Consider the following 16843-nt stretch of genomic DNA (forward strand, 5'->3'; position numbering starts at 1 on the left):
AGCTGATTCTGCAATAAAGCTTAGGTCTACTACATAGATATGGACTATTGCAAGTTACAGAAAAAAATTAGAGCAATACTTTATAAACTTTAGGAAAACTAAACTGTGCCTCAGAACATTCCTGAAGCATAGTCTTCATCCTGTAGCATTTCTTTATCTTCAAGCTTCTTCTTGGTATTCCTTTTAGCTCTTCTTGCTTCTTTGGTAACTTAAAGAGCGAATCTTTCAGCTTCATGAACCTGTTGTCTGTCACATGCAAGCAACTGATCTTCCATATTAGAGCCACGTTTTATGCCTAAATTTCTCAGGACTTCACTCTATCATTGAAACATATCACCGCATCTAGTATACGAAATTTAAATGTATTTTGTCCTACAAAAACATTCTTGGGTAATCTTTCCCGCATGCAATGGCTGAAACTCTCATTTGTGTTCTGAGTGCCCCCCATGAAGCAAAACGGGGTCACTCAGGTCTATAAAAATTGGTTTTATTTCATTCATAACAGGCTCAGGAAGAGAATCCTTATGATGGTACATTTGACCACTTTCTTTTGCTTTTTGGTAACCACACCAAGAATCTGCTCCTTTAGGGCAAAGTCCATGGACAAGGTGGTCATATGTGGAAAACTTACGAAAGTAGGTGGGTCATACAGCTTTCCTCATTGCTGTAACATCATTGAGAGGTGCAGTTCATCTAATGGCCAGTCCATAATAACTCTGAAGGAGGTCTATTTCAGTTTCTGTCGATCTGCCTTGGCCAGAAAGAGATTTTCCATCAGATAGCAACTTTCCTTTCATTTCTCTTTGTAGTTTCCTCAATCTAGCACCCATCCTCTTTTGCACATGTCCACAACACTCCAGTTTTGTTACCAAGGTATCACCATACACAGTGAACTCATTAATTTTGTTGAAAGCTTTAGAGTCCCCATCACCTAAGTACTTCGTATATCTAACGTTCCGGGTACCAACCTCTGAAATATTTGAAGAGCTCCATCACACTCCATGCCTCCACTGTAGCCATCATAATTCTTAGAAAACTGATGTTCAATATGTCCTTCAGTGTTACCATGGCAGGTGGGGCAGTACTTAGATAAGCACTCAACATAGGAACTTTTCCATTCTCCAGAGAAGTAACACCTACATCATTCAAGGAGCGATGTCCTTGATGTTGCCATGTCCCATCAAGTGCAACAGCAATGTCCCTGGTTCCACTGATATTTACAGTTTCTTCTAATGCAAGTTTCATAGAGGCTTTAGACACAACCGTCAAGGCACCTAAAATTATTTTTATGACTTGCTGAATTTACTGGGAGGAGGAGGAGGAGGAGGAGGAGGAAGAAGAAGAAGAAGAAGAAGAAGCTCCATCAAACCACAAAATGTTTGAGCAGCCTTTTTTTCCTTTTCCTATTGCACACATTGCATACACTAACTTCAAATTCACAATGTTTGAAGTCATTTTCGAGGTAGATTTATTGCAGGATCTACACAGAACAACTAATTTTGATGCTAAACCCTTGCTCCTACTTTGTTGTTTAGTTATTTCCAGACATCCTACATTATCACATTGTTTACATTTTGCCACTTCCTTTATCAAAGAAGATAAGATGCCAACAACAACAACGACAAATCCGCTACAAAAAGCGTAATTGTGAACACAAAAATTTGAATCACCAGGAAGTGTGCCATGAGGGAGTTTCTTCCCTGAAGAACTGATACATAGGTTACTTTCAACAGTGTTGCTTGATTTGTTTGTGACCTGGTTACCACGGAATTTCATTTTATTGAATTTCTTGGTGCATAGCAAAGTACGTATTTATTGCACACTAAAGGATATGAACTTCCACAAATATATGTAGGGGCAACAAACATTCAGTAACATGTGAACAAACTGCTTCAGTGAAACAGAAAGTAAATACTAGCAAAGATAATCATTTACAGACATTAGAAACCTGCACTCTTATCAACATATAATGAATCATACATATAATGGCTGGAAACAGTAAGTTCATGGTTCCTTTCGAAATAATACTGTTTTCTGTAACAGAAATAAAGGGGGCGTGGCGGCATACATGACTGTAACTTTAAAATTTGGTATATATAGGTCGTTTATCATTTGAAACCCTATAATGTATATAAAGTCAAAAACATTTTGATTTTTCCACCATTTATAAGTAACCTGTATCCTTAAGAAGCCAGTCGCTAACTGTGATCCCTCCATACAAACTGGGACCACAAATTCAACTACGAGCACATGCACTTATCGGTGTTTCCATGGGGAAGTGCTACAGTTGAACCAGAAATCATTCAGAAGCTGCCAGTGATTGGCTTACAACCTAAGCCAAATACTGCTACCCACCATCATCGGAAGTCTACTAAGCTGTCCCCTCAACCCAAGCAACCAACTCCTCCCATAAGTAAGGAAAAACATCCTTCAAAAAGTAGTTCAAATTTGAAGAAAGTGGCAGTTAAATTTTCAGAATGGTGAGCTTCCTCCTCAGATGGATACTACTCGTGACGATATGGATTTCCAATTGGAAGAACCAGAGAACAGGGCACCGGCTAACACTCCCTCTGGCCTCCTGGGTGAATCACCTTCGCCGAGGGAGAAAGACAAGACTAACCATCACTAATCAATGGCTCCCATAGGGACTTTTGTGTTGCAGTTGAATTTAAATGGATACCAATCACATTTGGAAGAATTACATGTCCTGCTTACAAGAAACTTATTTAAAAGTCACCGATACACATGCATTAAAGGATTACCACCCTTACAGGGAGGACGATATTACTGGAGGCAGGGCTAAAGGTGGAATGGCTGTTTTTATTGATGACAGATGCAACTCCTCTCCTGCCCTCTTACCATGGCTATACAAGCAGTTGCCATAAAAGTTGTAGCACAATGTAACATCACAGTTTGTTCTTTATGTCTTCTAGCTCATGATTCTTTGGATGCAGACGCTCTGGCAGATCTCCAGGCACTCCCACACCCATTCCTCCATGTGGGGAACTTCAGTGCACACAATGTGGTGTGGGGCTCAGCTATCACTTGCCCCAGGGGCAAATTATTGAGTGACTTGTCCATTATGAGAATATCTACCTTTTGAACTTGGGCCAGATGATTACACCTTTCCACAGCTATTGGGTCGTTTTCAGTCGTTGAGTTATGTTTTTTCTCCTCAGCTATTGCAGACTTGGTTCAGTGGGAAATGACTTCAGATTACATCCCAGTGTGGATCCATCTGTTGACTCTGACAGTGGTTGACAGGAGACCACAAAGATGGATGATTCAAAGAGCAAATTGGTTGCTGTACAATCAACAGGCTATTTCTGGACAAAAGGGTTGTGCACAGGATATGGTGGCCTATATCACTTGTGAGATTCAATGGGCAGCCGCAGAGCCCATCCCCCAGTCTAGCAACCATCTCAGATGATGGCCTATACCTTGGTGGAATGACAACTGTTAATTGGCAATCAGAGAAAGACGAACAGCTCTACAGAACTTCAAACACCATCCAACTACAGAAAACCTTCATGCCTTCAGATCTGCGGGAGCACATGCAAGGTGAGTGATAAAAGAATGGAAGAGGAACTCCTGGAAGGAATTCACAACTTTCATTAATCGGTCCACTTCCATTGCGCAAGTTTGGAAATCAATAAGGTGGATTACAGGCGAGGGCAGTACACATCCCTTTACGGCCTTCTCAAGAAATGGGATCTTGGTGGATGTGCCTAAAGACATGGCTCAGGTTTTAACTGAACACTTTCTTACAGTCACTGTCTCATCTAGACAAGCTCCTGTGTTTCAGGTGTTCCATACGACTGGGGAGATGAGGAAGCCCCACTTTTTTTCACATAATGAGGTAGTCCTTCCATTCTTCATGTGGGAACTGGAATCTGCTCTGTCCACGGCCAAAGACATTGCTCCAGGGCCTGATGAGATTCATTATGCCATGACCCATCATCTGTGCCTGAAGCAAAAGGACAGCTCCTCTCTTGTTTTAATCAGATCTGGTTTGATGGACAGTATCCCACAACTTAGGAGGAAATATTAATTCCATTATGGAAAGCAGGCAAGGACCATAGCGCTCCTAAAAGTTACAGGAGTGTAACCCTTACCAGGCTCTTAAACGCATGGTCAACTGCCACCTCGTCTGGCTGCTTGAATCCAGAAGCCACCTGAGCAGCCCCAGTGCTGATTCAGGCACTACTGTTCCACCCTTGACAGCTTAATTCTATTGGAGACAACAATACAGGAGCCCTTATTATGCTGAAACCATTTGGTTTGCGTGGTTTTTACCTCGAAAAAGTGTATACCACTACTTGGAGGTACAACATTCTTCACCAACTTCATGGACATCTGCCGTTTCTTATCCAATCCAATCCTTCCTCGTGTACTGGCGCTGTGATGCCTTGTCTGACTGCTGTGTTCAAGACATGGGGTTCCCCCATGGCAGTGTAATCAGTGTCGCATTGTGTGCCATTGCTATCAGTGGCATTTTCTCTGCAGTCAAGAGCCCTGTCAAATGCTCTTTGTTTGCAGATGACTTCACAGTCTTCTACTCTTCCTCTGATCTTACAGTGATGATACAGTGATGACGAGGCAGCTACAGCTGACCATCAGGAGGCTGGAAACCTGTGCCAAGACAACTGGTTTTCGGTGCCCACTAGAAAAGACTATATGTGTCAATTTTAACGGTGTTCATCGAAACTTTAACCAACCAGTGCACATAATGGGGACAATCTTTCACATTTTCAGGAAACTGTGCACCTTTTGGGTTTATTATTTGACTAGAAATTAACTTGCCTCCCACACATGGAAGATCTATGATTAAAGGTCTGCCAGTCATTGGATATTTTAAAATGCTTTAGGAGAAAAGCATGAGGAGCTGACAGATACCTTTTCCTGCAGTGTTGTAGGGCATGTGTTGATCACATTTAGATGATGGCAGCATAGTCAAAGAATCAGCCCGTATTTCGTATCTCAAGATGTTAGACTCTGTCCACCATGAGGGCATTCGCATATCGACTGGAGCCTTTCGGAGCAGCCCAGTTCAGAGGTTGGTGAACCGCCACCACCACTACTCTGGTTTGACGACATACCGTTTTGGCTTGACAGGTTCTGAAAATCTTAGCGTCACCCTAGTCATTGGCATTTAGTGCAGTGGTCCAACCCAACTTTGAATAGCTGTTCAGGAACTGGCCCCATGCGATCAAGCCATTCAGGATACATGCAACTGACTGTCTCAAGAATTGGATCTATCAGAGCTCTGAATACACAGCCAGGGATGAAACGCATTGCTGCCTTGGTATCTTGAGAGGCCCAAGGTGATTTTAAGTTTGACGCAGTACGAGAAAATTTGTACTTCAGGTTACATTTTTACAACTTTGTTTCCTTCCACTTTAAGTACGTACCTCAGTTTTATCATTGTTTATACAGACGGATCCCTGCAAGAGAATGTCCTCGATTGTTCCGCTGTTTTCCTTGGTCGTTTTCAAAGTGTACCTTCTGGAGCAATTTACAAATAACGATGAGGAGTTGTATGGCATTATGATGGCACTGGATAGGATTCACAGACCTCACCATACAAGGTTTTTGGTCTGTTCTGACTTGCTTAGTGCGCTACAAGCACTTCACCAGATGTATACAGTAGATCAGTTGATTCAGCTCATCCATGAACTCCTTACAGCAGCTCCAATACCGTGGCAAGGATGTGATCTTTTGCTGGATAACTGACCACATCAGGATAAGGGAAACGTCATGGCCGACAAAGTGATTGAAGGTGACGAAACAAACTACAACAGCTCAAATTGACCACGCAGGCATGGCAAACTTCATTTCAGTGTCACTGCTGGAAGGAGGTTCTGCTTACCAGGCTGAGCATCGGACATAGCTCTTTAACACATGGCTTCCTCCTCTGGCGGGAGATCCATCATTCTGTGAGGTTTACGCTGTGCCATTTTTCAGTTCAGCGTATTTTGGTAACATGTATCTTATATGCTGATATCAGGGCAGCAGTCAGTCTCGATGGAGATATCTGCTCTCCATCCTCGCTGATAGTAATTCCATTGTTAAAAGAGTGGTACCGTTTAGTGAACTGTCAGGCTTCATCCCTAAATCGGTGGCAAAGGGAGGCAGACTTGAATGGATTATAAACTGCTGGGTGCTGATGACCATGATGTTGAACTCCCCTCACCCAAAATCATCATCATTAGTTTGCTGTAAAATATCGTGAGGAAAACTAGATTGCTGGCTGGCTGATGTCACTGATGGGGTTCTTTGGGAAGAAAGTTTGATAAGGCAGAACACAACAAATTACACTTTTCAAATGTGATTACCTCAAATTATTAGAATCACAAAAAAGAGAAAACAATTCTTTTTATTGAATTCCGTACTCGATTTCAATTTTTATAAAACGAATTTTGTAGAACTGAATGCTGTACAGTGTCTGAATAAAAAGTGGTCTGGTGCGATTAGGACTCGCACATTGAAGGTTGCGTACAAACTTAATTATGTATATAGACAGTTTATCCATTCTGGAAATCAAGGGTATTGACGATTTTTGCCTGTTACCTATATATCTGTCCCAGGAATTCAAGACTTCTGAGAATGCTTTAATTTGAAGTTCGAAGTCAGATAACAAGTGACAAAAAAAATATATTTTTCATGTGGTTTAATTATGTATTAACAACTTTGAATTTTTCCTTTGACACGTACTTCTTGCCAAATTTCCTGATTTTAGCTTAACTAGAAGTACCCTATAGGCTTTTTGAATGAATTTTTGAGCATCAAAATAGGTGACACAAATGGCCGTAACTTAGAAGTTTAAAATTTTTACACTGCCCACGGACTGTAGACCTTAGTACATGCATAAATTGGGATTTGATACACACAAATCTTTCAGATATATATAAAATTAACTTTTTTTTTGTACTGTGAAACCCTTTTTCGTGCCAAATTTCACGATTCTATGTCAGTGGGAAGAATCCTGTAAGTTCTGATGAGTGAGTATCAAAATATGTAACATAAATGGCCGTATCTTGTGACTGAATTTACTTAGAAGCTTAAAATGTTTCTTTCACCAAGAAACCACAAGCCCTGATACATGACATAAATTTGAACTTGAGATGTTTACCTGTTCCTGAGATAAAAGGTTCTTAACAGTTGTATAGACAGCTGGGTGGACAACAAAGCGATCCTATAAGGGTTCCGTTTTTACAGATTGAGGCACAGAACCCTAAGAAATAAAATAGACTGCTTACTTGCAGTTTCTCTGACTCAAGCTTATTTTCTATCATCATGACTTTTGATATCTTGCACAGGGAATACCAAACAGTTGTAAGATGTCAGATTTAATTTGAGTATGAGTGGAATATGGGCCCATTTTCAATATACCTCCACCTTGTACTTTCTTAGGGCCTTACGTGCCACATTGCAAATTCAAAAATAGTTTTTCAAGTGATTTGGTACATGTTCTTTCTAATGAAAATGGTTCAAAAGAGCTTGCAGTAGACGCTTTTCACAAAATCGGGCCACAAGTGGGCATCTTTAGAAAAATTGTCAACTTTGTTCTCAGTTTGTAAACTGTTGGCAAACAGTAGGAGAATTAAATGCAAGTATTAAATTGGTGACAATAAAACTTTACCAGTGTTACTGGGAGCATGTGTGAATGTTCTCACAAAATTTCAGCAAAATCGGTGATGGTCATGCGGGAACGACTTCTGAAATTAGACCACTCTGTCAGAGACGGCCGAAATGAATGCCGCATAATCAAGCAAGTTGCGTGGTAAATCAGAAAGTGCATGCATTCCTTGGGTTTTTCCAGTTAAAAATATGAGGTAGGCGCTTTACTGATGTCAGAGGCACATCCCTCCGAAGTGATCACTAGTCAAGAATTGACATTGGGTAACCTGCCAAGAATTTAATTGGGAACATAAGCAATATATCATTTCACTGTTGTGTTATTCTGCAACAGCATATATTATAATGTATCATTGGAAATGAACAAAATAATTGGTACATGTTGATAGATAACACTTGAGAAATTCACAAATGCCCATTGCATGGTTCTCTGTGTAATGTTTGGTGCTATATAACCACGTTTAGTCTGTGCATTTCAAAGGAATGTGAGGTGGCAGCAATTCTGCCAATTGATCAGTGTTCCTAGTCAAAGATCTGATTAGTGTCTTATGGACTGTTGCTGCTATATAGTTTCCATCTGTTATTGACTGAAGAGATCTTCATTAATGGATAATCAGTTGCGCACAAACTGCTAGAAGATAGATTCCCAAGGAAAATACCCAGAGCCTCTTTGAATCCATACCAAGGTGCGAAGAGGTTCTGAGGGGCACTTCACAATGTACTTAATTCTCTGTTAGGGACCAGTTGTAAACTCCAAAGTCCAAATTATTATTATTATTATTGTGGTGTCACTGCCAGACACCACACTTGCTAGGTGGTAGCCTTTAAATCGGCTGCGGTCCGTTAGTATACGTCGGATCCGCGTGTCGCCACTATCAGTGATTGCAGACCGAGCGCCGCCACAGGGCAGATCTAGAGAGACTTCCAAGCACTCGCCCCAGTTATACAGCCGACTTTGCTAGCGATGGTTCACTGACAAATTACGCTCTCATTTGCCAAGACGGTAGTTAGCATAGCCTTCAGCTACGTCATTTGCTACGACCTAGCAAGGCGCCATTACCAGTTACTATTGATGTTGTAAAACATGTACCGTCAAGAGCGATGTTCACCAATTATGAATTAAAGTTAAGTATTCCAGTAGTTACGTACGTTCTTTGCTACTATAAATTCCTTGTCCTGTTCCAGACCTCACGCCAGCCTGCGTGAGCTTAAACGCGTGCCTTTCGGCTTCCTCATAGTGGCTTGGCTGTCTTGCCAAGCCACAACAATTATTATTATTATTATTATTATTATTATTTTAACTGGCATTTACATAATCTGTAGTAGATGACTGCATGAAAGCTACATGGTGTCCAGAGAAGTGACAGAAGTCATGGGATACGTACTAATATTGTGCTGAATCTCCTTTTGCACAGCATAGTTGGCAACTAGATGTAACTTGGACTCATCAAGTCGTTGGAACTCTCCTGCAGGAACATTGAGCCCTGCTGCCTCTATAGCCATCCATAATTGCAAAAGTGTTGTGTTGCAGGATTTTGCACACTGTCACCTCTTGATTATGTCCTATAAATGTTCTGTGGGATTCATTTTGGGTGATCTAGTTGGCCTAATCGTTTGCTCAAATTGTTCCTCAAACAAATGGCGAACAGTTGTGGCCCGGTGACATGGCGCAGTTACATGTAGAAAATTTCCACCATTGTTTAGGAACATGAAATCCGTGAATGGCTGCAAATACTCTTCAAGTAGCCAAACATAACAATTTCTGGTCAATGATCGGTTCAGTTCCATGTAAGCACAGCCCGCACCATTATGGAGCCACCACCAACTTGCACAGAGCATTGTTGACAACTTGGGTCCATGGTTTCATGAGGCCTGCACCACACACTAATCATCTCACCAGCCCATTGCTTTCCAGTCGTCTTGGGTCCAACCGATACTGTCACCATTCCACGTTCAAAAGTTTAATTCCCATTGTGTGACCATAATCGCACCACAAACCTTTTCACGTGAATCACCTGAGTACAAATGACAGCTCCACCAATACACTGCCCTATTATACCTGGCGTATGCGACTCCTACCATCAATATATGTGCATATCGTTATCCCATAACTTTTGTCACCTCAGAGTATAAAACGTACACATTTCAGTGCATAGAGCATCTCTCAAAGTTTGTGACTCAGTTGTGTGCAATATGGGCATCATTTCTGATGCAACGAGAATCAGTGTGTGCATCCATGTGCAGCAGCAACAGCCTGTTTTCGTAATCTCATAGAGTTACTTATCTGCAATCTTGAACTCGTTTGATGTGATGGTACAGAGTGAATGATTTGTCTGTTCTAGCAGACCTGCCCCTAGTGGTGTGCTCTGCAACTATATGAGGCATGTATTACAAATGAAAACTTGGAGAGATGCTCTATCCACTGATATGTCTCCCCCCCCCCCCCATACACACACACACACACACACACACACACACACACACACACACACACACACACACACACACACACACACCGCATGTCTTGTAGTTTTAACGCAGTTGCCTTCTGAAACTCCGAGGTACTTTAACCCTGTATATAGTCTATTTCAGTAACATGTATCCATATTGGCATTACAATTTTATATAAAACTGAATGTATTGTGTAAGACTTCTTTCAAAACACTTGCTTGTATTTAATTTCAGGTGCCAGAGAGCAATATCTTAGGAGAATTTGGTCATGGGTACAAATATGCTGCTGGTTTCTTGAATGAGGGGCGAATTGGCATAGGTGCTCAAATGGTTGGCTTAGCTCAAGGTTGCTTTGATGCCACTCTTCCATATACATTGGAAAGGAAACAATTTGGCCAGAAAATATACTCTTTCCAGGTAAGAACAAAAGTTTTACTTTTATTAGGTAGAGAAGAACTTAAGCAGAGTTCTTATTGAAATGGTACAAAGCTTTTATAAGGCTTGTAAAATGTGTGGTATGAGCTGTTAAGATGTCTTTTTCATTATTAAAGTCAGTTTCAGTTTCAAACCATCAGTATGCAACCATGCATAAAGACCAAAATTGTATATATGAGGTGGTATAAACTAATACTTACAAAAGAGCATAAACGAATACTTACAAAAGAGCAAACTTTATTCACGAATGTAAGCGTTTCATATCAGTATGGTAAACCATATAAAGTATTGGTAAGATACTCTATAATATATGAATAATAAGTGAATTTTTATAAGTATTAGTTTATACCACATAAAGTATAACTGATTGGACTTTGTACATTTCTGGTTACGTTTTGATTTGTACATATGTGATGGTGGTTGTAATAATAGATGTGTCACATGCATTTCATCAAGAACTTAAATGGTGGCAATCGTCTCCAAAAATGTTAACTTCTTATAAGTCGTATAATCCTAGGTAACAAAGTAACCAAATTTCCTGGAAACAGGCAGTCCTTTGAGTTAGTATAATAACCTTGTATCTGCGAAAAATTTAAAAATGAGATGGTATTTTAACCCTTTTGAAGTGTAATGACAAAATCATGAAAGATTGCAAAAAAAGTAAAAAAAATTCTTTCTTCCAGAAACACTAATACATTGACAACCATGAAACACTTTTTCTTTTCTGCCCATGACATAAGCCTGGTTGTCATGGTTCTTGTTGTTCTGTGACGTGAGGTGCATATCGGGTCCAAATCGCTCAGTATAAACAGCCCAAATCATTAGGTGCCACGATGCGTGATAGTTGCTTTATCGTTGTCGTGTCTTGCAGAAGTGCTGTGTCCATTTGCACCAGGTTTCATGCACAAATGAGATTACACACACAAACAATAGATAAATCTAAACCCACTACTTCAACTAAAATATTTTCATTGTGATAATCATCTTTCATTGGTACTATAGACATTGTGCAACACTCTTGACAGGGTGACTAGCCTGACCTAAGACTTGAAATATACTGTTAGTGTAAGCACTAGGTAGGGAGGCTCCAGATGGAAAAAGCTGTGAAGCAGTCATTAAAATGAAGAATGTGTTGGGCAGCGTGCTCAGCAACTGGGTGGTCTAGCCACAGTTTGTTGGTGGTCATTCATGCGAACAGACAACAGACATCCACCAGTCCAGTTACAAGCATCATGTATTCCATCACAGGCAGGGCTACCTGTGAAACCTGTCATGTGATCTAAACACTAAACTGCAAACACTGTGCTTCGTTCTACATGGGCATGGCAGCTAACACGCTGTCTGCCCACATGAATGGCCACCGAAAAACTGTGGCCAAGAAACAGCTGGATCACCAAGTTACTGAGCACAATGTCCAACATTCTTCGTTTTAATGATTGCTTCACAGCTTGTACCTTTTGGATCCTCCCTACCAATACCAGCTTTTCAGAACTGCACAGGTGGGAACTCTCCCTGCAATGTATCCTACATTCCCATAACCCTCCTGTCTCAACTTTCGTTAGTGATTGCCCTTCACTCGCCTATCCCATTCCCTGTTCCCACTCCACAGCCTTCTAGTCCATAAATGCATCCACAATCTTTTCACTTCCCTCCTTTTCTGCCCTTCACCATGTTACCTCCCAACTGCATCTAGCTGCCCTACAATCTCTCCGCCTCGTCTTTATATGCTCCCACAAACAGCACTTTAACCGTCCCTGCTCTCCCTCTCCTCCCCACCCCAGCCACCTCCACCCAGATTGCTTCCCCCATATTGCACAGTTGCTCACAGTCTGTCCCAGGCAGCCAGAGACAGTGGTCATTTATATGTGAGCTGCTTTCGTGTGAATGTGTTTGTTTATGTTGTCTATTTCTGAAGGCCTTCAGGCTGAAAGCATACGTATTTAGAAGTCTTTTTGTTGTGCCTGTCTGCAGCTCAACATCCCCACTATATCATGAGTAGCAATCAATCCTTTTCATTGTACTGTCATTATTCCATCCTGGATTTTCCATTGTCTGAATTTTGTAAATAGTTTGACTATGGGTCTTTTCTTGAAGTGTTGCCTGACAATTACAGAGATGTCCACTCCACTGTCCTCAAAGTTTAATCAGCAACAAATTGCAGTTTCCTGTAACTGTAATGTCTTAAAGTCTTAGGCATTGTGGGTAGTATAAGTCCGCACATCTCATGTCACAAAGCTTGAATGTCAAACATTTCCACACTTTGATAAGTGTGTCTGCATCAATATGACAGAGTACAGTTGAGGGACTCTGTTAGCACTGTCCTCCAAAGGTTCGTGCTGGAACTGCTGCTAAACCATAGCAGATGCCAACACCCAGTATTGGCACTCCATCAGCAACAGATGCTAGAATATGCTAAACCTGTAGTTATGATCAGTTGTTTCTAAAATTGTTAGAGTTGGTTATCTTTGTACTCTGCAATTTATGTTGGAAAAATCAGTATTCAGTAGCTTTTATAGGTAATAGTTTGTTAATATTCACCATGCTGTTACTATCTGCCTATTTTTACAATTTGCTTTTTATTATGTTAGGGCATGCAACATCAGATTGCACAAGTTGCTACTCAAATTGAATGTGCACGATTGCTAGTATACAATGCTGCAAGGCTACAAGAAGCGGGAAAACCTTTCATCAAGCAAGCATCAATGGCTAAACTGTTTGCATCCGGTGAGTATTTTTATTGAAACTGAGTTATCAAAACTAATAAGGGATCAGAAGGCACACTGAGCAGACTGGCTTATTTATATACCTATAGTGTACTTCACAGTTCCTGTCATTACTAACAAGGGAACCTCCCCATTGCACCCCCCTCAGATTTAGTTATAAGTTGGCACAGTGGATAGGCCTTGGAAAAACTGAACACAGATCAATCGAGAAAACAGGAAGAAGTTGTGTGGAACTATGAAAAAAATAAGCGAAATATACAAACTCGGTAGTCCATGCACAAGATAGGGAACATCAAGGATAGTCGGAGCTCAGGAGCGCCGTGGTCCCATGGTTAGTGTGAGCAGCTGCGGAACGAGAGGTCCTTGGTTCCAGTCTTCCCTCGAGTGAAAAGTTTAACTTTTTATTTTCAAACAATTATTATCTGTCCGTCCGTTATGTTTTCATCACTTTTCTGGGAGTGATTATCACATCCACAAGAAAACCTAAATCGAGCAAGGTAGAAGAATCTTTTTACCCATTCGCCAAGTGTACAAGTTAGGTGGGTCGCAACATATTCCTGTCATGTGATGCACATGCCGTCACCAGTGTCGTATAGAATATATCAGACGTGTTTTCCTGTGGAGGAATCGGTTGACCTATGACCTTGCGATCAAATGTTTTCGGTTCCCATTGGAGAGGCACGTCCTTTCGTCTACTAATCGCACAGTTTTGCGGTGCAGTCGCAAAACACAGACACTAAACTTATTACAGTGAACAGAGACGTCAGTAAACGAACGGACAGATCATAACTTTGCGAAAATAAAGAAAGTAAAATTTTCACTAGACGGAACACTTGAACCAAGGACCTCTCGTCCCGCAGCTGCTCACGCTAACCACGGGACCACGGCTCTACTGAGCTCAGACTATCTTTGATGTTGCCTATGTTGTGCATGGACTACTCAGTTTGTATATTTTGCTTAATTTTTTCATAGTTCCACACAGCTTCTTCCTGTTTTCTCGATTGATCTGTGTTCTGTTTTTCAAGGCCTATCCACTGTACCAACTTATAACAAACTCTGAGGGGGGTGCGATGGGGAGGTTCTCTTGTAAGCAGAGTTGGTGCTTGTTCAGGTAGCACCTCATTAGCCTTCATGAAACTCAGAGCACCCCTTTAGAGACCTTTCTCTAAGGAAATTGCATACCCGAAACAATGTGAGATCTTTATGTGGCAGGGATGTACAGTTGATCATGAAATTATGGACACGTGCTTTAAAAAACTTGTTACTAAAGAAAATACAGAAAGTTAAAGGTTACAGAAATATATTGACACTACTCTCTTCATAGGTGTAAGACAAAATGAATTAAACAGCATTTACCATAAATGATTAATTACTTACTATAGAGATTGGAAGAAGATATTCAACTATGTTACTGCTGAAGTGGCTGGTAAGTAGCTTCTAATCTTCTTTTAAAAATATAAACTCAATTTTTTTACTGTTAGTCATGGTATTCCTCAATAACACCTGTACGTGGGTTGCCAATATTTGTCATTATCCTTTGGAAACACACAGTATCTCTATCTGATCATCTTACTATCATGTAACTGAGTACAAAACAAATTGTGTACCTTCAATATAATTCTTGTTCTGAGCATTTTGTCTTTTTGGGGTATATAAGTTTAACAAGAATTTTGTTTTCTCCTACTTGTCAATAATGCTTATTCGCACAACACTTACAGCAATCAGCTTGAGCGCGCTTACACCACGAGGTAACTAAATGCACTACCTAGCCAAATCAGGTTGACAGTCATATAAAAAGTGTTGGCACAATGTGGCAATGTAATCACTGTATATTTAGAAGAAAAGGAATAAGTTCTTGAAGCAGCCAACATTGTTTCTGTTGTGAACATCACACACATAAAGTTAAGTACATCAGCATCGGGCACATTACTTAGACAGTGTGACAAGATCCAGGTGATGCCTTCATCATTTGAATACTGTTCACTATAGCTGGATCAGAATGACAAATTAACTGATAGATACAGGAGAAGGTGGTGTTCACAGTCCACCATTACCCGCAAGCTCGGTACAGCCTTGGCAGCAACAGCTGTGCAGATTTTTTTTTTTTAACAACATGCAGTACTGAGTTCGCCTTGCAAGATCATAAGTGTTATTTTTTGCTGCTCACTTTGAGTATTAGTTGCACATGTTCTTTTGCATAATACAAAATAAACTGGCACTTGGAAGCAAAGTATTTAATGAAACCAAATAAGTGTTAAATTAGCAGCAAAAATTGGCATCCACAGAGTGATACGGCAACAGTAAATGAAGCAGAAGGCACACGGGTTGGTTGGTTGGTTGGTTGGTTGGTTGTTGTGTGGTAGCTCTTACATAAACAAGTGACAGTAACTTATTTTGATTCAGGTATAAAGTAGCAAGTTTCCCCATGTGATTGTCCTTGTGGATTGTAATAATATTTGTACAAAGGTAACAGAAAAAACTTCAGTTGTGTTCCGTGCACTCCCAATGTGATTTTCAAGTCAACTTACCCAATTTTATTGTGCCAGGTTCTCTCGTATTTTTTTTACAAGTAGTTATGGTATGAGTGCATAAGAATTACCTATATAATATAAATTTGTGCATGTGAATTGATTGTGATGGACAAGTAAACAGGTTATCCAGAAATTACATACCCTAGAATACTTATTGGAACATGTGCACCTCCAGGCACACTGTGTAACCTGTACTCCTAAGTTTGCTACCTGGGATTGGAACATGTGTAACAGCTACCAGCAGTCATGCATCTAGAGAATTTTGATGATGCATAAAAATATGCAAAATCAAAACTTTTGCTGAAATACATGTGAGGAAATGTGATCATTAAGCTCAAGATCTGGAATGAGCATGGCTTGCTCTGAACAGTCCAATGTAATTTCTGTAGTCAGTTAATTAGAGGTAATGCAATTTAAGCAGTATAGCTGCACAGTTGTAGGTCTGAAAACACAAAGAGAAAGCTCTAATTTTGAAACCATTGCTTATTGCACGTTTTATACCTGATCAACAAACTAAAGCTGTTTAATGTAGAAAGCGGGGGAAATAACCGAGGAAAGAATGAGGAAAACACTGAAATAACATTAATCAGCGGGAGCAGGTGTCAAAAAACCAAACCTTCCTCATTGTTTTTTCTTTATGTTCTATGATGTTTACAATAGCAATGGTTTGTACATGTCAAAGCACTGCAATTTACTAATTGTGGTTTCTTTTCTCCATTTGCAGAAGTAGCAACATACACTGCAGTCAAATGCATCGACTGGATGGGTGGTGTAGGTTTCACCACAGACTTCCCCCAGGAAAAGTACTTTAGAGACAGCAAAATTGGCAGTATTTATGAAGGCACAAGCAATATGCAGTTAAATACAATTGCGAAATTAATTGAAAAAGAGTATTCATAAGTTTCTGAACTGACACAATCCATCTTGTACAAATATTTTGTATATTTTTTTATACTGCTGAATGAATGAAGGGTGCCAGAATTATTAAGACTGAAAGATGATTTATATTTTTGTACAACTGCTTTATTACTAATGTAATAAATTTACAATTCTTGGTTTAACTCA

At 40.3% G+C, this 16843-nt stretch overlaps 1 protein-coding gene across 1 annotated transcript in view; it reads left to right on the forward strand.

The window, feature by feature from the left end:
- Positions 1-16843, forward strand: part of LOC126413183 (short/branched chain specific acyl-CoA dehydrogenase, mitochondrial) — a 63076-nt gene extending 46233 nt beyond the window's left edge. Inside the window, exons 7-9 of the mRNA XM_050083082.1 lie at positions 10324-10506; positions 13113-13248; positions 16503-16843. Of these exons, the coding sequence (XP_049939039.1) occupies positions 10324-10506; positions 13113-13248; positions 16503-16678 (495 nt within the window). The 3' untranslated portion in view covers positions 16679-16843. The remainder of the gene's footprint in view (positions 1-10323; positions 10507-13112; positions 13249-16502) is intronic.

The sequence above is a fragment of the Schistocerca serialis genome, chromosome 1 (genome assembly GCF_023864345.2).
Source record: "Schistocerca serialis cubense isolate TAMUIC-IGC-003099 chromosome 1, iqSchSeri2.2, whole genome shotgun sequence".
NCBI classification, from domain to species: domain Eukaryota; kingdom Metazoa; phylum Arthropoda; class Insecta; order Orthoptera; family Acrididae; genus Schistocerca; species Schistocerca serialis.